The 22,022-nt window shown below is 42.1% G+C and overlaps 1 protein-coding gene across 2 annotated transcripts in view; it reads right to left on the bottom strand.

Moving 5' to 3' along the window:
* CCDC93 (coiled-coil domain containing 93) overlaps positions 1-22,022 on the bottom strand; it is a 1,008,240-nt gene that overhangs the window by 912,120 nt on the left and 74,098 nt on the right. For both annotated transcript variants that reach the window (XM_069224342.1, XM_069224343.1), the window contains exon 4: positions 17,111-17,222. In XM_069224342.1, coding sequence (XP_069080443.1) covers positions 17,111-17,222 — 112 coding nt within the window. The remainder of the gene's footprint in view (positions 1-17,110; positions 17,223-22,022) is intronic.

Raw genomic sequence — 22,022 nt, 5'->3', positions numbered from 1 at the left:
AAACTGATTCAACCCTTCATCGTTTTCTAGGCAGGGAAGACATAATGGTTTTCGGAAGTCCAGGCAAAATAGCATTTTGCTTCCTGGAGCACTCCCGATATACTAAAAGAGCTCAAATTTGTCTTGCTGTTTTGTTTCATGGATGGGGAAGATTCCAAGTGCACAAGACTGGACAGGATCCAGATTTGTGTTTCAGAAAATCAGTAAGTAGGCTACCACTAGCCCTGCTGTTCAAAAACTGGCGAAATCCAGGCAAATACGAAACAGTGGCTATGCAAATTAAATACGACAAACTTCACTGCAAAAGACTGACAAACCCAATCAAGGACCCAGCACAGGAAGATAATAGATTTTTTTCATAGCGCAGATCACCAACGGCAAAACCACGACATTGACAAAACAATGTTTCCTGCAACTGAAGAATACTGACAATGTGCAGCAACTTAACAAGTGTGCAAGACGTGTGTGTCAGTGCGAACGTGTGAGCTTGGGCCTCAGTGTACGCGTTTGGGAATCCACCGGGCGTAACTACCTTTCCAGTGCTTTACGCATGTACATGTCTCAATGGCTCATATTGGTTGCAAAGGATGTCTATATGCTTGCGTACTAGATGCAGGCATCTTCACTTCTGCATGTACAGCTGCCAATGCATTTTAGGTCTGTTGATTTAGGACTTTTCGTGATTGCAATACACTTTTGTGTAATATTTCCAGTTCCTTAGTATGAATGATAATCTTAAGATTAATGCAAGTGCTTTACTTATATGCAGGGCCACTGGAATTATGTGGCACAGAGGACCAGACTTGTTAAAAAAGGGGCACTGACCGTATCCGAAAACAGTTTACTATCTTTAGATTCCGCGGCTAAAACCAACCTAGACCAACCCTCATCCTGGAGGGTCTTCTTCCTAGCAGCAATAGCCTGTTTAAAATCAGATCGGAAAGACTTAATTAACACATTGTCCCGAGGGCAGATATGGAAGGTCACCTTCAAGGGCTTCAAGTGCTGAGAGGCCAGTGTGCATGAATGATTGAACCATCCCTTATTTTTGCTTTAGGAGGGATTCACTTTACGAGTCAGAAGTATATTAATAGAAAACCAATGCAATTAAAATTATCCAACAGTCCTTAGGCAGTCACCTTGTCATTTAAACAGTAGTTAAATTCCAAACAATTTCTAATTACAATTTCTTGAAGTAGGATATTAGGATCAATTCCTGCCCATTTAATTCTCAACTTACGCATTCACAGTGCTTTCTGTGAGGGCCAGGGACTTCATGGCACTAAAATACACTAGGCACTGTTACCTCCTCATCTGTCTTGCCACTCCATTCCTTATACATGAGCAGTTCTCCTTCTCCGCACAAACCAATTACCTAGCTAAGGTAAAAAATGTCCCCCAGTATGGCGCCAAACAACCCGAGATGCAAAAAGGGGAAGTACATCATGTAACCATCCAGTTCTGCAGAAGTATATTGCCCAAAGAGATCAGGTAAGTGTTCGTGTTTTGTTTTTCTTTTTGTATTTCAAAGTATTCACCTTGCAACTTGCTATTGCAGTCTGCCTGATTACCTTACCTGGCCGCCCTGTGCAGCAGGCATTGGTCATCGCTGAGGCTGCGACTCAGAGCATCCTTTCGCCTGCTAGGGAACTGCCACAGGCTTGCAGTCTCTGTTTCTTTACTCTGTGCATTCTGGCGCCGCCGCCAGCTGGCAGCAATCTTTCATTGGACTTGAGGGGTTTCCTCCCTGCTCCATGGCATCTGCTTTCACGTTAGGAGTCGCCACACACTTGCGGTCTTTTTTTCAACGCAAGCGATTCCTGCATTTTCAGGGCAACTCCCACGAGAGTTTGGGTGACACATGATTTTGTTCCTATAGATAGTAACAGATGCAGGAAGCGCCCATATTGGCAGGTTGGTGGTAATGGAGTCGGATGCCTCTTCTAGTATGGCGGGGGTCCCAACTATTGATCAACTGCCCCCCCTCACCCTTCCCCCCCCCCGGATAAATGAGGCTGTGGAGGCAGCATTCAAAGCCAGGTAATATGAAGGTCCTCCCAAAAAAAACCAGATGATCCAGCTGAGGAGGCTGAAAGAAGAGGTTGTTTGTGCAGGGAGCACAGCTGTCTCATTCTTTTACCCTTATTAGAGACAATCTGGGTTTCCCTACTCCAACTGAAGATGAAATGGAGGAATATTTATTTAAGTAGTACCAGCGCCCTGACCCAGACTCTTTGCCTTTGCACAATGTGGTATGCAAAGTGCTTTCACATGAATGCAAGGACTGATAAATCAGCCTTTCCTCTGTTCCTTTGCAAGCCTCATCCCTAGGAGGATTTTTCTGAGGAATTTCCCCATTCTGTCTAGGTGGATAACCTAATGGCTGGTCTATCCTCCCAGGGCAAGGTATAATCTCTGAGGATGGCCTTCCCTCAGGCCACGTGGATAAGGAGGAAGGTGCAATTAAGAGGTCTTATCCCGCTTCTGATTTCTCAATAAGGCCATCCATCTATACTACATACATGGTCCAATCCCTGTTTAAAACATTTCAGTCACTGGCACAGCAAATGAGTGAAGGTGTGGATACAACTTCCCTGCTCCCCTTGATGGAACTCCAAGAGCTTTTTATCCAATGTCTTCTGGCCTTGGATGTGCCCCCCCCCAACACTCATTGCGTTACATGTTCCTGTCCTCAATCTAGTCTCTCTCCAGCACCTCCGTCTGGTGGTATAGCATTTGAGAGGATGAATTTGTTGGCACAAGGTTGTTCTACTAAGGTGGCCCAGAGTACTCTGCTTCTCATAGGCCTTCCTCCCTTAAGACCTACAGCCATTACTGGACACATTTTGATTCCTGGTGCAAGGACAAAGGTTTGTCCTCTAGCTAGTATGATCCTGTCAGGTCCTCGGACTTTTGACGAGATGGCTTTGTGTTGGGCCTGGTCTACTCTCTGGGCACTCACCAGTGATCTTCATTTCACCGAGTCCAGGTATTCCTGTTCCATTTTTGAGCCCGACCCTCCCGCCATCTCATGTTTCAGGTGGTTGTTTCTTTTATTATGTTTGTAGCTATGGTATTATTCTCAGGATATTTCCATGATGTACTTCCCCCTTTATGCATGTTGGGTGGTTTGGCGCATTATTGGGGGAAGTTTTTTACCTCAGCCAGGTAACAGTTTCTGTGGTGGAGGAGAACAGCTCATGTTTAAGGAATGGAACGGGAAGACCAGGACGCGGAGTAATAAAGATTGCCGGTAAGTAACCAGGCATTCCCTGCTAACCAACAAGATTCAATTCCATGTGCCTCTGTTTGCACACATCTGCGGTAATCACATTAGTAAACAGAGGTTTCGTAATATGAAATAGTGTATTTCCCAATGATGAGGTGTGAATTATTTTATATGCAATTACCTGATGGCGAAGGGTCCGAGAAATAGTCACAGAATATTTTGTTCTTTTTAGCCACACTTATAATTCTACCTCCATGCTCACTGACCCTGTCCCAACTGCAATCAGGATCACAGTATTCATACTGCATTTCAACCTCTGTGTTGACATGCTATGTAAAGTCTGAGAAAGCCAGGATGTTACCATATGGTATCCCGTAGTCCCTCACCTTCACTATGTACCTTTGTTTTAAGATAGTGTGTCAAATTAACCTGTGATCTCTATTTACTTAACACATTTCACTATTTATCTGAGAGAACTGCACAAAGTCACTATCCTCTGGTGCTAAAGGTGACTGAGAAAAAGAAAACAATCCAGTCAGTTGCTTAAATACACTCTGTGTGACCAGGAATCCTGGCTTTAAATCCCAGCTCACCCATGCCTAAATTGTGTGATTTAAGTCAAACCAACTTACTTCATTTGAGAGCACTTTCAAGTAATTTGGTTCAAGATGGATTCTATAAAAATGGTTTGTAATGTTGCACCAGCCATAAAAATATTATTGGCCATGATATAGGGGACACCAAACAATTGGTTCACTTTGTTCACTTGTGGTTTTGTCAGAAAGGATGGTTAGTGAATGTTTTCAAGTTCATGTTTAGAAACTTCCACTTCAAATAATTATCTGTGCAATATTGTGATCCAATATACTAAACTGAAACACTTCCATGTGTTAAACACACACTTTCTACATTATAAAGTCCTTATCATGTTCTTATATTTTGATGCTGTGCAATTTGCATCCTAAATATTCTGAAGATTCTACATGTTTTTAGCACTTAGGGATGAGCCATACTATTGCTTTGGGGATGGCTCAACTGCAGAGCCTTTGCAAGACATGGACAGAGTGCACAATTGCTCATGGCCAAACTTCCAAAGAGACCACGCCCCTGCCTGCCCTCCAGAAGCACCACCAATGCTCCACTACACTGGCAGAGTTTGCCAGGATAAGTGGGAGCTGCTTATTCTACCACCTGATAGTGTTTCTTCTGTTTCTGACCATTCTGCTGAGACTACTCTCCAAAATATTTTCCGTTCCTCACGGAGGACCCATCTGATTTTAGGAATCATCTCTTCTTGTTCTTCTTTCCCTAAGTCGTCCAATGACCCTTTGAATCAGTTGCTACGGATCTCCAATCGGATCTTGATTTCATCCTGCTCTTTAATTCCCTGTCTGATGACTGGGCTCCCAGTTCTGAGATAATTGTAGAGTCTGCGACGCTCGCTCAAATGTATCAGTTGGATCTTCTTGGTCCTGTAAGAGTACATAAAAGCTGTAGATACCTCACATCCCGACATTAGGTGTGAGACTGTCATCCACACCATCTGCTCTGCCCTATTCATTCTTTTTTGGGTTTGATGTTGAGTGGAGGTTGAGGTCAGCACAATGTTAAAAAGTCCTTTACCTTTATGTTTCCTAAACTGTTTTCCATGGGTATTGAAATGTTTAGAAATATAATCAAAATGTTGCTGTTGCTTTCTCTCCAAGAAAGATTGGGTAGCTTTGGTTAGGGGTGATGCCCTTGACACCATGCTAAAGGGGATGAATTTGCTGTTGAACAAGAACGGTATGCACCATCTGAATGTAGCATATCTAGAACCAATCTCATTTAGCACAATGCATAAAAAAAAAAAATAAGTGCAATAAAAAAAAATAGTAAATAAATGCATTGATAAAGTAGAAGGGTATGGCCACACCTCGGATGTGTCCGTAAAAGTGACCCTTTGTCCTGAATTTTGACCCTTTGTCATGAAATTTTTACAGTTCTGGTCCTGAATTTGCCTCCATGCCAGGTGGTCACCTGAAAGCAGTGGTCTTCAAACTTTTTTATGCTGCGCCCCCCCAGTTGAAAAATAAAAATCATTGCCCCCCCCATCAACATTTTTCACAATTATTTTATAAAGATGGCAATGTTTAAATATGTCTACACTTATTTAACCACTGTAGTTAAGTACTGTTACCTTTTTATGGGCGAGCGCAAAGCGCTCAGTCCATAAAGTAATCTCTCTTTGGGCTTCAAACCACGCCCAGGTCACGTCAGTCTCTTTCATTGGTTCCTGGGCTTGCTCTTTAAAATCTGCTCGCTTTCATTTGTGAAAAGCATGCAAACGTCATGCCTTTTACGGTGTCTAGCACGCCTACACAGCACCGTTAAACTACTAGAAACATACTAGGCTCAATGTTTTGAGCCTGGTTTCAGGACTACTTTATCTGTTAAATTTCCCTGCAGCGCGATCGCGTTTTTTCGTTTTCAATTTCATCGCGATCGCGCTGCATTTTACATAGCGCCATCGCGCTGTTTTTTTTTCCTTTTCATTTGTGTGGCAAGAAAAGTTAGGTTAGGAGTTTACAACGCAAATAGCTCCAACTCGAGCAAATGCGAGCTCCGTTGCATTGAAAATGCTTGTTAAAAACGCAATAACATGCCTAGTGTCCTCGCTAACACGAAGTCACAACCGTATTAACTGCAGGAAAAACAAACACAATACTGAACAACTCTGCAGGAGATTTTCTATTGTAGAAGATTGCCATCTAGTGGTTAAATGTGCAAACTAATGGAAGTTTTAAAGGAAGGCTGCATCAGGAAAAAAAAACACAACATGAGCGTAAAGTAGCAGAGGCCATTCAAAACGAGCACTCACAACCAGACTGGATGAACACTGATAGCTCTTAACTCGGAGAAGCTCTGTACTCAAAACGAGAAGTCTGATACCCTTTTTCTTGGAAGGTTAAGTATCAGTCACGATAATCAACATCTACTTTTAAAACCAAAAATTACTCATAAGCTCCTACATTAAAAACGACGAAACATCAAAATGTGATATAGATTCAGATATTAGAAAGTAAACCTTAAGTGTAAAAGGAGATAAATGCTAAGTATTTCCATTCACAGTGACGGAGATCTAATTAAAAAAAGTAAGCACGTGGGGCAACGGAATCAAAACGCCTTTAAAACAAAAAGAACACGTTTAGAATATGATGCCCAGTAATGCATTCAGTGTGGAACCACGACTTCCGATGAACCTTATGATAATTATATTTCCCATTGTTAGTCACAACCTGTAGAACCTAAAACTCTTTACCCCATTTACCGCAAAACTCGATTCCAACTAGCAACAGAGCAGAAGAGCGTGGTACACTTTCTCCATACTTACAGCTGAATTTAATTCCATAAAGTGCCATTTCATAATAAGTTCCTAAGTTATACCGCGCATACAAAAGTGAACCTCTTACTAATTTTAGGCAAATCATTACGCTAATATGACCAGAAATTATGGAATATTGGGCCAGAGGTATAACTCAGTTAGTGAGATGCTTTTAGGGGGGAATTTATGGTTCGTCAGATATGGATGGGGCACTGACCAAAAAGCGATGCCATGTCCCGTCTCTCACACTGTATAGAGTGCGTAGACATCAATGCACACTAAACTGGGCAAATGGAAGATCCGTTACTTTTTAAAATGTGGCCCACATCCTCCGAACAACCAGCCCGTTAGCCTACTACTCTCCTTTAAGCATGGTCAATCAATAACAAAAGCAGGAGAAAGTTCAATATATGTTTGCAAACACATATCGATATGTGGCTCTCTATTTATCATATATATTTATATTAACTTACAACGGTTACCACAGGGTAGTTATAGTTAGGATTATGTTTTCGCATGAAATGCATTTTTTAGTTTCCGAATATCTTTTGCGACGTTTGAAGAATCTTTTAGAAAATGTCCTCAAAAGTAAGAGTGATCTGTCAAAAGGGACATGAGATAATGGGAGGGTCTCAGAACGCGTTTTCCCCATTAAAATTTCTCTAGGAACTTCAGAGACAGCTACAGCCCAAAAGGCTGAACTGATTTACACCAGATTTGTCAGAAAGCTAGATCTTGGTCAAGAAAGAGTGCTTTTTATGATTTGGTATAAACCCATTTAGTAGTTTTACAGCAATTCAGGCTCAAAAAATTGCATATTTCACACTGCAGAGCCAACAGATCTGCTGGTGTGATGTGACTGGATGCCATTATTACATCAACATGTTTGTGGTGGCAGCCAGCTTCAGGCACACAGCCCCCCTCCCTGAGCCTATTAAGCCTGAGGGAACCCCATTGCCCTGGCCCAGCTCACACGTCCTGGAGAGCCTGTCCCCACAACACAGTGGTTTCCCTGCCTGAAAGAGTGATTTGAAAATGTTTTTGCCACGCGAGGGCAGACTTGTTTCCCAGCCCGCGCTCTGGCAGGCAGGGAATCTGTGGTTTCTCTTGCCTGGAGAGCAAGCAGAAACAGCTGCTCCATACAGGCGAGAGAAAAGCCAGCTCCGGATGCACCTAGTATGGGTGCTGAGGGGAGCCCGTGGGTCCTGGCCCCGCATAGGCTGCCAACTATTGGTTTGTGGGTGCCCTTGGTGGGCACCCATCTCTGGCCCTGGGGGATTTTTGAGGCCCAAGCAGGATCTGAGAGGGCCCTTCCCCTAATCTTTAAAAAAGATTCCAGAGGATGGGGTCCCCAGGACCCAAGAAGGCTCAGGGGGGGGGTGCTCTCCCTTAATTTGAAAATAAAGGCCACAGGGATGGAATCCCCAGGGCAGTAAAGGCTCATGGAAGCCTAAAAAAAAAGTCTGTCCTGGGAAAGCACCAGGATACCAAAGTGAATAATAAATGAGCAGCAAGAGTCACTCATTTATTTTTCACTGCTCCAGCATGGAGTACCCCATAATGCCCTGCAAGGGCTTTTTTGTGTATTCATTTTTTAAGCTTGGTGGTGTAGAATAGGGAGGGGTACCACCAAGCATGTTTTTTAATGTCGAGAGACTGCAGGAAGTGGAGCAGCCCCACAGCAACATTGAAAACTAAAAAACAGTAAGTCTCCTGGGTAATTAAAACCATGACCCCAGGAGAGCTTATCATATCTTGTTAAGTCACTTCTAGCTGAAGTTCGATGCTCTTTAGCTGGAATGCTGTGGATGTTTTTATGATTGCATGTTACAGGCTATAAATTGTTTAGAGAAAGACTCAGAGATATAATGCTTTTATTTCACATATATATGTCTGAGTGTTGCTCTTTACATTTTTCAGCGCACATATAGCAATAATAAAAACTATGTTACAAGAAAAACTCACAGACATGTTTATTTTATAAATATAAATGTATTAAACATTTTCATATTCACCATTATTACAAATTGCATTGTGTGAATGACTGAAATGTACACTCAATAACAAATACTGGTGATTTCCGGAGAAATATGATAAAAGGGTTACATTCTATATTTTGGTGCAGTGATTCTTTGGCAAAGTCTCCCTGAGTGAAACCGTAGCTATGTTATCGCTGCCTATATAGTGGAGGGCACCAAAAGATGCTGTAGGCCACAAGTGGGATTTAACTTCCAGATCCTGGGTGCACTTTCTACACCACGCACTAGGGATTTACATGTAAGTTAAAGGTTGGTCCCTCTCAGGTTATAGACAGCAGTTCCAGTCCTTTTCTGTTCTTCTGCATGTCAAGTAAGTGTTCAGACCAGGTGCCTTGGTTTGCCACATTTATGCCTGGCATCAGCTACTGTGTGAGGTCGACTCATGGGCAATCCCTAACCAATGAGATAAAAGATCCTGTGGGAACCCCTGCCCAATTTTTCAGTGGGTTATGTTTGCCTTGCTGCAGACAGTAAAATCCAGTTTTAAGCAGGCACTTTACCCACAGCAAACCCAGACACTGATGTCTGGTAGGAGAAAAACTGGGTCCTTCAGTAACTATGCAGGGTGTATAGATGCAAGGAACCAGGAAATAGACTTGTAGGTTCTTTATCTAGAGTATCCCATCCACAACTGTAGGAAACACCTTCAGTCTATAAGCTCTCATCCTGTCCAACCGCTCTCCACCCCAGCTCCAAAACAGAACACTCACTCCAAACACTCTAATCTGATGTCAGAATGACATCAGCCACACCCAAACAAAACATTCTACTATATACCACACACCTTCCCCCCTAAGAATGACAGAAATATTACATCACAGCCAACCTTAGAATAAATAGAACAAACATGACATAAGAGAAAATCCAAACATTAGCTACATGAATTTTTTCTTTGAAATCACCACCCTATTGAAATTCCATACTCTCCCATCTCTGATCTTCACTGCATTACTGAACAATTTTAGGACTTCAAACGGACCATAAACCTACTTCCACTTTTACACAACTTTGGTTGTTTAATTTAAACTCTGTCTCCCACCTTCACCTTAATTTCACACGTGTTCTTCTTATCATTGTAATATTCCTTTCTCCCCTGCACACTTTTCCTTTCATGCTCATCCTAGTCTCTCATGTCATCCCACAACACGCAGTCATTCTTTCCCCAACTTACCCAACCTGGTGCTAACAAAGTATTGGCTTTGCGTCCTCTAAACAATTCAAAAGGAACTTTACCAGTTGTAGTGAGGGGAGAAAACTTATATGCATGCAGGAAACTTTTAAGACCCTCCTTCCAATTCCTGTTAGCAGCAACCTGCAATTGCATGCACTCCTTAACACATCTGTTAAATCTCTCGACCATACCATTTCCTTCAGGATGATATAGTGAACACTTATTATGTCTAATTCCTCTTTCTTTAAGATAAGATTCCATTTCCCTTGACACAAACTGTAGACCATATCACAATAGCATTAGGATAACCTTCACGATTGAAAATCTCGCTAAGAAAATCAAGTATTTTTCTCGTTTCCATACTGCAGCCAATGCATAATTCAGCCCATCTAGAAAATTGATCGACTAACACCAAAATATAGTTACATCCACACTTCACATGAATGGGTCCAACCACGTTGAGTGCCACAACCACCCATGGTTTATGCGACACTTCTCTAACTCCCATAAGTGGTACTCTAGTTCTATAGACTTTGTCACTATTGCAACAATCTGGACAATCTCTAATCCTTCTTTCAATCATGAGATCCATGCCTGGCCACCAGTAATTGAGACGGATTCTGGCTTTGGTTTTGCCCATTCCCTGGTGCCCTTCATGTCCTAAATCCATTATCTTCTCCTTCAATCTGGCAGGAACTACCAATCTTGAACCTCGCAAAAGTACACCACCATCTACAGATAACTCCTCTTTCACTTTTACAAATCCTTCTAATTCCTTCTCACGTTTGGCATCCACACTCCATCCCTCACTGACTTTTTTGCATACCCGTTGCAATACATCATCCTCTACAACCGCCTTCACCTATTCCTCTCGACATACAATTCCTTCTGTTATACTAAATACACTTATTTCACTTTCCAGACTCTTTACCAAACACAGTTCCGTATCTGTACTAAGTCTAGATAAACAGTCAGCCATCCTATTATCAGATCCCGGAACATTAAGTACTTTGAATGCAAAATCCTGTAGATCAACAACCCACCTACTGATTTTACTGGAAAAAATATTAAGACCTTTACTCATGAATACTTCCACCAAAGGTTTATGATCAGTGAAGACCAAAAATTATTTTCCCCACAGAAAATTCCTTAACTTGTGAACAGCCCAAAACACACTCAAGGCTTCTTTCTCAATCGTGGAATAGTTGATTTCCGCTTCACGCAAAGTTCTGGAACAGTAAACTATAGGTTTGAGAACCATCTCATCTGTTTCTTGCAACAAGACATCACCTAAACCTTTCATACTTGCATCCGTCATAATGACACTTTATTTATCCGGATCAAACTACTTCAAACTTTCAGCACCGGATAGATCCCTTTTTATACTCTCAAATGTTTCCTTACATTCTTCATTCCAGACAAACTCACAACCCTTCTTCAGTAACTCCCGCATGTGCACTGTCTTTGAAGCCAAATTCGGTAAAAACTTGGCATGGAATTCTACCATTCCAAGAAATTACAACAGTTCCTCCTTTTTTCTGGAATGCGTAGATTTATAATGTTCGTTACTAGACTTTCCTTCGGACACACTCCCTTGGATGTTATTTTGTGACCCAGATATTTAATTTCAGTTCTGCAGAAAGAGCATTTTTTAAGCTTCGAAGTTTAACCATGCTCCCTCAAAATGGTAAGAACTCTCCTGACTCTCATCTCATGTCCTGCCTCCGTTCGTCCATGTATTAGAATGTCATCTTGGAAACACTTTACCCCCCTCTCCGAACCAAACAAGTTGTACATAATGCGTTGAAACACTACCGCTGCAGACACCAAACCAAACGGCATCCTCTTATATCTGAAGGTCCCGAATGGCGTGATAGAAGTTGTGTAGTCTCTAGAATCATGATCTAGCATGACTTGATGGTAAGCCGACGTTAAATCCAACTTGCTGTAAAACTTTGACCCATGCAGTAACGTGACCATCGCAGTGATGTTTGGCAGAGGGAATTGATGACTGACAACGCACCTGTTTAAATTTCTTAAATTTACACACAACCGGATTTCTCCTGTTTGTTTGCATGCCTCCACAATGGGCGAAACCCACTCGGATGATTCCACTGGTTCAATTATATCTTCATTACACAATCTCCGTATTTCTCTTTCAACATCGTCCTTCATCGAGATGGGGATTTGACGTACTTTTGCCACTACTGGTGCTGATCCTTCTTTAATTTTTATACGATGAACATATTTTTTCAAGCAACCCAAATTGTTACTGAATACTTCACTGAACTCTTTGACAAATCTAGGTGGCTCTTCTACATCATCACCCTCGATAGAAACTGCAGAAACCTTTTGACATTTTGCAACAAACTCTTCTTTAATCATAACTGGTGTGGAAGAATTAGGATCTAGAATAATGTTTAGATCCCTTTGGCGTGGCCAGCTCAAAACACTATCTCCTTTAACAGGAACATACATTTTTCCAAATACAGTGTTCGTTTTAAATGTGATTTCCGATTCGAAATATCCTCTCAAGTCTATGCTCTGACCACCGTAGGCACCTGGAATGACATCCGACACTTTCAAATCAACTTTATGGCTAAGATGTTCGTCAAAGAACTCACTTGATACTAAAGTTAACCACGCCCCTGAGTCAAATAGGACTTCATTGTTGACTCCTAAGATGGTAACTTTATCCTTTGGGTATTTTTTTTTTTTTTAACATTGGAGGAGATGGACAGTACACAATCCTCAACCACCTTCACTGACGTTTGACTTTTAGATGAGTTACAGCACTTAGCAAAATGACCCTTTTTGTTACAAAGTCTACAGATCACATTGATGGCTGGGCATTTCTTATAGGAAGCGTAATGCCCATTGTTGCCGCAACAAAAACACCTTGTATCCTTGAATTTGGACCATTGTTCTTGAGTGGCTCTGTCGTCTCCCTTGTCACAATCACCTTCTTTCTTTACATTTTCTTTTCTTACAGTAACCTTATTTATCAATAGGTTTCTCCCTCTTTCCAATTCTTCAACACATGCTAAGGTGTGTTCCACACTTTTAGCTAGCATGAAGACTTCATGCAAAGGTGGGTCATCCTTACTCCAGAATTCCTGTCTCACTTTATCACTCAAACATCTCAGCATAAACTGGTCTCTGAAGCGCTCATCGATCATGCTTCCAAATTTACATGTAGAAGCTAATTTTCTTAAAGCTGTGATATATTCTTCGATAGTTTCCCCTGGTTTTTGTTCTCTCATGCCAAAATGGCACCGCTCCAAAATGGTGCTAACTTTGGGCAGGAAATGCAGGTCTAACTTCTTTAAACATATTTTAAATTCGTTTAAATCTGTACCTTCATCCCATGGATCTGGTAATGTCTCAAAAATTTCTTGTCCTTCACAACCTAAACAGTGCATAAGTAGTGCTGTTTTTCTTTCAATGGATAAGTTGGTGCCACATACTCTAGAATAATGAAGGAACGTCTTTTTCCATTTGGACCACTTGATGGGTGGTTCCCCTGGTACAGTAAGGAAAAAGGGTGGAGGTGAAATATTCTGCATGCTGTGTATGTCCTAGCAATCTTCTGTATATTTGAAATTTTTTGCTGAAGTAAGGTTAAAGTGGGAAACTGTAATATGTTCAGTATGTGAAGAAATACAAGTTTCACTTTAGTAGTTTCTCCGTCGTTGTGCATACAGTAGACTTTAAGGTTGATTTCTTTGGGATAGACCCCTCGTTTCACAAATGTTTTTTTTCTTTCTTTTTACAGCATTGGAGACTTGGATATCACACGAAAGGAGACTCAACAAGCAGACGGAACAGCCGGGGAAAATCCAATTAGATTGGAGATAACTCGGTAAGAGAGCTGTTTTTAAAAATAAGAAACTGCAGGTGCTCCACGCGCTGGGAGACGCAATCCTTTATTCAGCTTCAAAGCGCATTTGGTTTAAAAACTGCATGGGCACTCGATCTTCATGACAGTGCGTGGGCAGGGGCACGCGATACGAAGTGCACCAGCGAGAAGCCAGCACACGCGCAGAGACACACGATGCTCTAAAAATTCCACTCTCTCGCGCGTTTACTTTAAAAACTGCAGGGGCACGCAAGAGACCGCGCGCAGTAACAAAGGTTTTGGAAGATAGCTCCTGAACGAAGTAATTATTAATACTTTAAGATCTCACCAGTCAAAGCGAAGAGTTGCGGTTCCTATTAGAAAGAAAGTAGTTCTTGGATGAAGCAAACAGGAATAAAGTACCAGTAGAGATTATGAATGTCCATTCAGTAGACACTTCAAAGTTCTTGTGTTAGGATACTCCAAAGTGGTCACCTTCATTACCAAAATGTAAAGATGCAAGGAACCAGGAAATAGACTTGTAGGTTCTTTATTTAGAGTATCCCATCCACAACTGTAGGAAACACCTTCAGTCTATAAGCTCTCCTCCTGTCCAACCGCTCTCCACCCCAGCTCCAACACAGAGCACTCACTCCAAACACTCTAATCTGATGTCAGAATGACATCAGCCACACCCAAACATTCTACTATATACCACACAGGGGATACTGAAAATTGTTCTGGCATCCTGTTCTCTCCCTTTTAAGTGCGCCAAAATGTTACATGTGGATCAACAGACCTGTCCAGATGGATATGACACTGTGGTGTCAACAGAGGGCCCAAAGCCCTTATCCTACATATTCTATTGAGCTCAGATAATTCTTCTCTGCCAATTCAGGTTAACCTAATATGTGCTCCTATGAGGGATTTCACAGCTTTTAGCAGGCTGAGCAACGGCTGGGAGCTACTAGAGCATTAATGCAAAATAGCCTTCAGGAACTTCAGACAGGAGAAAGCTAAGTTTATAAAAGTAACTTTTCCTTAATATTTAAAAAAAACTCGACTTCACCATTGAATTGGAATTATAATACATATTAAATGTAGGAGCTTAATTATTTTCCATCTGGTCCCTTTCCTGAGTTATCAGTATTAGTATTCTAATTGGCACTCTTGTTTTCTTCAAAGGAGAGGCAGGCCTGGCACAGTGAAAAAAGCTTTCTGGGCCTTCTCACTGAGGAACATAGTAACATGCCACTTTTAAATACCAATCACACTACCTTGTAAGCTACAAGGCCTACATAGGGTTGAATTAATAAAAAGGAGGGTCTTTACCTGTCAAAAGGTTTTATTTTGACAGGTTGCACTGCAACCTTTTCACTACAGTCAGGCTACAAAGGGTATGCCGTAGCTATGTTTGCACTGCCATTATAGTGGATGGCACAATAGATGATGTAGGCCACAAGTGGTGTTTAAAGTGGCATTTAACTTCCAGATCCTGGGTGCACTTTCTACACCATGCACTAAGGATTTACATGTAAGTTTAATGTGCAATCAAGAATAAGCCAATTTAACCATGTTTCAAGGAGGAATACAGGAACTTTGCATGTTACCACCTCTAACCAGGAGCAGAGTTCAAAAAACAGAAAAAATATGGTCCAGCAAAAGGCAAAGATCTGGGGTGACCACACAGAAGAGGTGGGTTTCATACAGCATGACATTTCAGAATTTGGGGGTGGAGTGCAGCACAAGAAAGATTAGCTGGAAGTAAATTATTTGTTAAATAGAGAAATTTCAAATAGTAGGGAGTCCGAGCTGTGCATTTGTCTGGGGCCTCCAGAGCTCTTTTGTTTCTTAGCTTGGTAATGTGAGCACTCACCAGGTAGGAGTCTGTTAACTACTTAGATTAGATTGTCGATGGATCGATCCGCAATCAGAAGCCAGCTCAGAGTATAAGATAAGGGCTATATCCGCCAACCAAGGGCAGACTGACTCCTTCACATAATGAGGCTTTGATGAGTGCGAAATGAATTTGGGATACCAAATAGCATTGTATTCCTGTAGTCTAGCCTTGACAGGACTATAGCTTGGATAACATCCTTTCTGTCCTATTTGGGTAAAGCTGATTTGAGAAAGATGAACTGATATTCTTCCCTAACTAGCTTTCTTTGCCAATGATTTGATGCATAGACGCAAGCTGCGTTTGTTGTCCAGAATAAAGCCAAGAGATTATATCAGCAGAAGATCAACCCCTTACATTTAGCTGGATGTGGGAAGTATATTGATATTAGGAAATGTTTATATTATTTATGATATCCCCAGAGGTTTCAAATAAAGACTGAAAAGACGGAAGTTAGAACAGAGTTTTGGGAGACACCCTGAGGTACAGCAGTCTGTTTCGACAAGAGGGTTTCTAAATTAATGAGTTCCGAGCAGTTTGCAAGGTAGAATTCGAATCAGTGAAGGACAGTTTCTTCAAAGCCCACAAGATCTTTCAATGAGTGGATAAGGGCATCATGTTTAACTGTGACCCACTGTGAGATCAAGTAGAATGAGAAGAAAAGATTTACCATTGTCCAAGGCGCAACAAGCATTATCAAGGATTTGCGGAATAGCTGGTCCAGTACTTCAATCAGCTCTAACTCCAGACTAGATGTGGTCAGATAGATTACTGACCTAGACAAAGTGGGTGTTAATGCTCTTTTTTGTTGCAAGCTTGTTCTTACATCGGAATTCACTTGTAATAAGAAAGCAAAGTGCATGTTTAAAAGACAAAAGTACGCTGTATTATAATGTAAAATGAATTTATCAGAAACATGTCATGGTTACAGGGCCAGACTGGAAACAAAGATCTGCATCCTAGCAATACTAGCATGGATTTCATTAACCTCAGGTTTTGCTTTGCCAAAGATCCAAGTGAAGAACAGATTGCAAACAAGCTTGACATATAGAATCTAGGTGTTGCTTTTTGAAACAATCGCATTCGAAAGACAGATATTAATACTTGGAATGGTATTGCAAGAAATTTAAGATTTTATCAAACTTATCTCAAATGAGTTGAAGATAGAGTTACAAGAGAACTGTATGACCCATGAGACCTATTCTAATCTGCAATGTGTTACTTCGTGTGATGAATGCTTGGGGCAGGAACAAAGTTTACACAGCACTTTGGAGGTAGGCAGTAGGGGTTTCTGTTCACAATAGCACTTACTCACAATATTACAGACATTTAGGTGTGTGATCCCATTAAAGCGGATGGGGAATAAACAGAAGGGTGTTAAGAGCATCACCCCCATCAAAGTCTAGGGTGGCTCCATGTCAGGAGTGTGAAAATAAGTGAAAAGGGGCTTAATATGAGTAAAAAGAGGGTGACCCCTACCAAATGAAGATGACTTCACAGGAATGCAATAACAGAGCAGACTGAAAGGAGACCATGTACATTGTTTGAGATTCTAAACAAGCAATGATTTACCTGTATTACAGGGAATATATGAATGAAATCCAATCCTTGAATCTGATGAGGCTCCAGACGATGAGGGCACTTCATTTTCGGTAAAACTGAAACGATTTTCTCTGTCAAGGCACTAAAAAAATAGATCAGTATATAAGAATATGTTGCATTCAAAAGACAAGTCATAATACATGAAAAAACATGACTTACCTAAAGTTTAAACATTTTAAAACACCACAAAATTAGGATAATCACAAGACACACAGTAGTGGGTTTGCCTGCGCACTCCAACTACTTAACCTGATGCAGCTGAGAAACACAGCACCTTGTAGATACTCCAGAAGAAAGAAGATTTCTGTTCATATCAAAATCTTAAATTGTATACAAAATGTTGTATAAAATTAGGAGCTATGTTTCATTAATGAAAGTTATAGCTCCAAACATTCTAATAGGCCTTGAACCCTAACTTACAAATGTAAATAACACAAAATGCATTTCCTTGATTATGGCTTGAAAACAGCTATTTAGTGCCCTAAATACCTGCCACCACACACACCTCTCACTCATGACTATCTTTAAAATAAACAGGCCTCCACAATCAATACCCACGAAAATAACATACACCTTTTCCTCACTTAACCCTCAAGCACTTTCAACCTTGAGTGGTCACTGCAGCGCCCAGCCACAAGTAGCAGTGCCACAACTCTAATCCCAAATTCCATCTGTGACACTAATGACATCATCAATGACATAAATTAGGACCTAACACTTGCACTTTTTCACATTTGCTAACTGGCAGTGAAAATATAGCTACTTGACCCGCATAGTTAAACTCTGCTAGGTCGCCTAGAACAGGCGTCTTTAGCCAGTCAATCATGAGCTACCTGCTCCCAGAACCCTTCAGAGTAGTCCACTGCCCTGAGTTTATTTTTATATAAGCACATGGTCACATTTTCCTTTTAAAGATAAGGGAAGGCTGTCTTCATTTTAGACTATTATTAGGCTGCAGAGAGCAGGACCTTGTAATGAATAGTGTTCAGTCAGATTTATAACTCAGGCTTGAGCTGTGGCACAGAGGTGAAGAACTGAAGCACTGAGGTATTTAACTCTTAAATAAAAGTCCTTGTCAAGTCAATATTGGAGCCTGAGAACAAAATGATGTTTCTGAATGCTGTTAAATGGGAGAAATTCAAATGAATAGTTACTTTAATGATTCAGTTAACTCTTCATTTTAATTTTCTCCCATTTCAAAGTATCACATTTACAAACAGCAGGCCTCTTGTTACCAGTGGCCGGTGACACTGTGCCGTAAGTATAACTGAAAACGACATTAATTTTCTTTTTTAAATGGGAGAAATTTAAAGTGAAGAAAAATATTCTGTATTTTGAACATTTTTACAGAACATTTTTCTGCACTTTATATTTCTCCCATTTAAAAAAAATGGTTGTATGTTTGTATTAAACATGTAACAGTGACACATATGGTGAAAGGTATGTCCTGTGCCACAAGCACTTACAACACAGACTCTAAGTCGCCCATAAACATATACCCTATTCATACACACATGTTCATACATTCCTAGAGACCATGCTCTCACTGACACATGGCACCCAACATAGTGCCACTAATCAAGTATTTTGTTCAAACCATAGTATCGGGCTCTATGGATACTAGGTATAAAGTCAATGAAGCGGAGCGTGGGGATGTCTGGTAACAACTGGCAAGTTGTTTAGCCTTCAGTAGCTCAAAATGATTTTCAATGATCAGAAGTAGATCTCACTATAGAACAGATCGTGTTGACATTCTCACAAATGGATTTAATTCTTGCAATAGTATCTACCACTTACGTGCAACACTGCAGCAGCCTTCCAGCTTTCTATTTTATGTTTTAAATTTGTTTATAAAAATTAAACACTAAAATATTCACAGAAATACATCACAATACTCAGTTTGAAAAATAAACATTTGATTTCAAACCAATAACTAAAAGCTACTGCACACAATTAGTCAAGGTAAAAGGAACAGTTATTAGAGTAATTTATGTCCTAAAAATGCTAACATGTCAATTTTCCCTGTTTTTTTTCTAAATGCAAATAATACACACAATCACTGCTAAACGGTTTCTCATTCCTTTTCATTATTATAATTTTTTTTAATCTGTTTTTATTTTCCAAATGAAAAATTACAGACCAACATAACAATCAAAACAGTGCAGGTTCAGCAGAACAAGATCACAGACATATGATGCCCAAAGGGGCGCACACAGCATTGAATCATCCGTGAGGACATCACCAGACCCCCCATTCGGTCCTCAATCCCAGGAATCAGCCCCACAACTTAATGAGACCAGACCGTTAATAACATAAACAAATCAAGATACATCAACTCCATATTTGATTGTCACAAGTACAAAGAGGGAGAGTGTGTTTCCCCGTCCCCCACCGCCACGTTGCTTCTCACAGAGCAGACGTCCTCCTCATCAGTGAACCGTTCTAGAAGTGCACTCCATGCAACCACATCAGCAAGGGCCCTCTCATCGCTACGTGTTATGCGCATGTGCTGCTCCTCCTCCACCCCCCACTCCAGTAGATCCCCCAGCCAGTCAGAGACCGCAGGGTCCGCGCGCTCATCCAGCCAATCGCTACTCTACGCTTGGCTAGTACTAAAGCTAACTGAACCATCCTCTAGACAATCCCTCTACCCCGCTGCCTGCGCACCACCCCCAGGAGACACAACGGAGTGACCTCCAGTTCAAGCTCAATGATCGCCGCTGTCACCTCCTGCCAGAAAACATGTACAGCTCTACAAGACCATGCCATATGTAGAAAAGAAGAACCAAGCTCCCACATCGAGGACAAATGGCCCCTCTACCTGCGTCTATTTTATTTAGTTTCCTAGGAGTGATATATGTCCTGTGCACAAAGTTGAAATGCAGCAATGTAAACCTATGATTACATGAGACCATTCAGACCAACGATAAGGCCGCATCCCAGTCAGCATCCTCAATAGGTAGCCCCAAATCAGCTTCCCACGCCTTACGTCCCGCACTAATCACAGCCGGTTAATCCTACCGTAGTGCCCTGTAAAATCGAGCAATCAAGTGTGTATCCTCGCCCCAATTAAGAAGACCGTTCAAAATCGAGGAGGCCCTGGGAGCCAACGGGAAACCATCCCAGATCTCACAGGTTACACTCTCAAGTTTTGCATATTGCAGAAACTGGCCAGGGCCCACCTCAAACACACCCTGAGCCTCGCAAAATGAAAGAAATTCACCATTAGGGTACATATCACCGACCACCTCACAACCACCCAATTGCCAGGCCTCCATCGACATTGTCCTTGCCATATCCCGAAACGGAGACAGACCCCATATCCTTAATTCCCTATCAAAGGGAGCCCGCCAGAGCACCCGCTTCACCATCTGTTCCCAAATCCCGGCAGTAGTCCTCACCAGATAAAGCGCAGTAGGGTCTGATCTGCCCCCGGATATGAGCATGTGCGCCAAGGATCGCCCATCGCACATACCAGCATACAATCTCTTTTCACAATTATCAACCTCTGACAACCAGTTCGCTGCACATTGTAGCTGCACTGCATAATAATAATGTCTCATGATGGGGATACCCACCCCCCCCATCTAGATCATTCTGCAGCATAGACAGCGTCACCCTGCTTCACCTGCCCGCCCATACGAGGGAAATCAACAGGCTATCCAAGCGTCGAAAAAGCCGAGCAGGCAGCGGGTACAAGGAGTTCTGTCCCAGATAAAGGCACCGGGGTAAAAACACCATCTTCGCTACTGATGCCCGACCCATAACAGAGAGGGGCAACTTAATCCTAAGAGTAAGAGAGCGCTCCAGGCCCGCCACTACCCGCTCAGTATTGTGAGTGTTATACACATCCACCTAGTTAGCGACCCAAATAACCAGGTACCGAAAACACTCCACCACCCAGCACAACCCCACTTCAGGGAGCCCGACCGGAGGAACTCCAACAAGAGACCCAAGAGGGAAAAGAAGTGATTTTTTCATATTGATCTTGAGACCAGAAACAGACCCTAATACCGCCATCCTCTGCAACAACTCCGGCACCGACACGCAAGGATCCCGCACATAGACCAATGCATCATCAGCATACATAGAAATTACATGTACGGTTCGATCCACCAGGATCCCCCACTCCGCCATCTCTTCCTGAAGCCAAATCGCCAGAGCAAACAGGAGAGGCGAGAGCGGGCACCCCTGTTGTGTACCCCTGCCAATCTCCCAGACAGCTGAGGTCTCTCCCCCTACACGCACACGCGCTGTCGGGGCAGTGTACAATAGTTGAACCCATGCGCAAAAGCCGGAGCCAAAGCCCATGCCCCGCAACACCTCCAATAAATAGTCCCACTCCACTGTGTCAAACGCTTTTTGCAGGTCGAGAGACACCAATGCCAATTCCAACTCCTTTTCCTTAGTCTCATGCAGAACATGCGCTAAGCGACGCAGATTAAAGGACGTACTGCGACCTGGCATAAATCTTACAGAGTATTTTAATATCACAGTTCAACATGGTTAGCGGCCGATACGAAGAGGGATCCGCAGCATCCCCCCCTGGCTTGAGCATTAAACACACTATACCTTGTCGCATGGTTTCCGGTAACCTACCGCAATCCCGCGCCTCCTCAAATACTTCCAACAGTCTCTCCGCAAGTGTGGAGGAAAAAGCCTGATACAGCTTCACAGGAAAACTGTCACCACGAGGAGATTTGGATCTTGCCAAAGGCTTCACTGCCTCCTCCACCTCCTCTGCAGTGATCAGGAGGTCAAGTGCATCCCTACTCTCCGGGTCCAACCTAGGCAATCGCAACCGCTGCAGAAACCGCTCCGCATCCCCTGCCGACGACTAAGTGCCAGCTCTAGATACCTTTTGAAAGTGGGACACCAATTC

The sequence above is a fragment of the Pleurodeles waltl genome, chromosome 3_1 (genome assembly GCF_031143425.1).
Source record: "Pleurodeles waltl isolate 20211129_DDA chromosome 3_1, aPleWal1.hap1.20221129, whole genome shotgun sequence".
Lineage (NCBI taxonomy): Eukaryota > Metazoa > Chordata > Amphibia > Caudata > Salamandridae > Pleurodeles > Pleurodeles waltl.
This window is presented reverse-complemented; position numbering and strand designations above follow the sequence as displayed.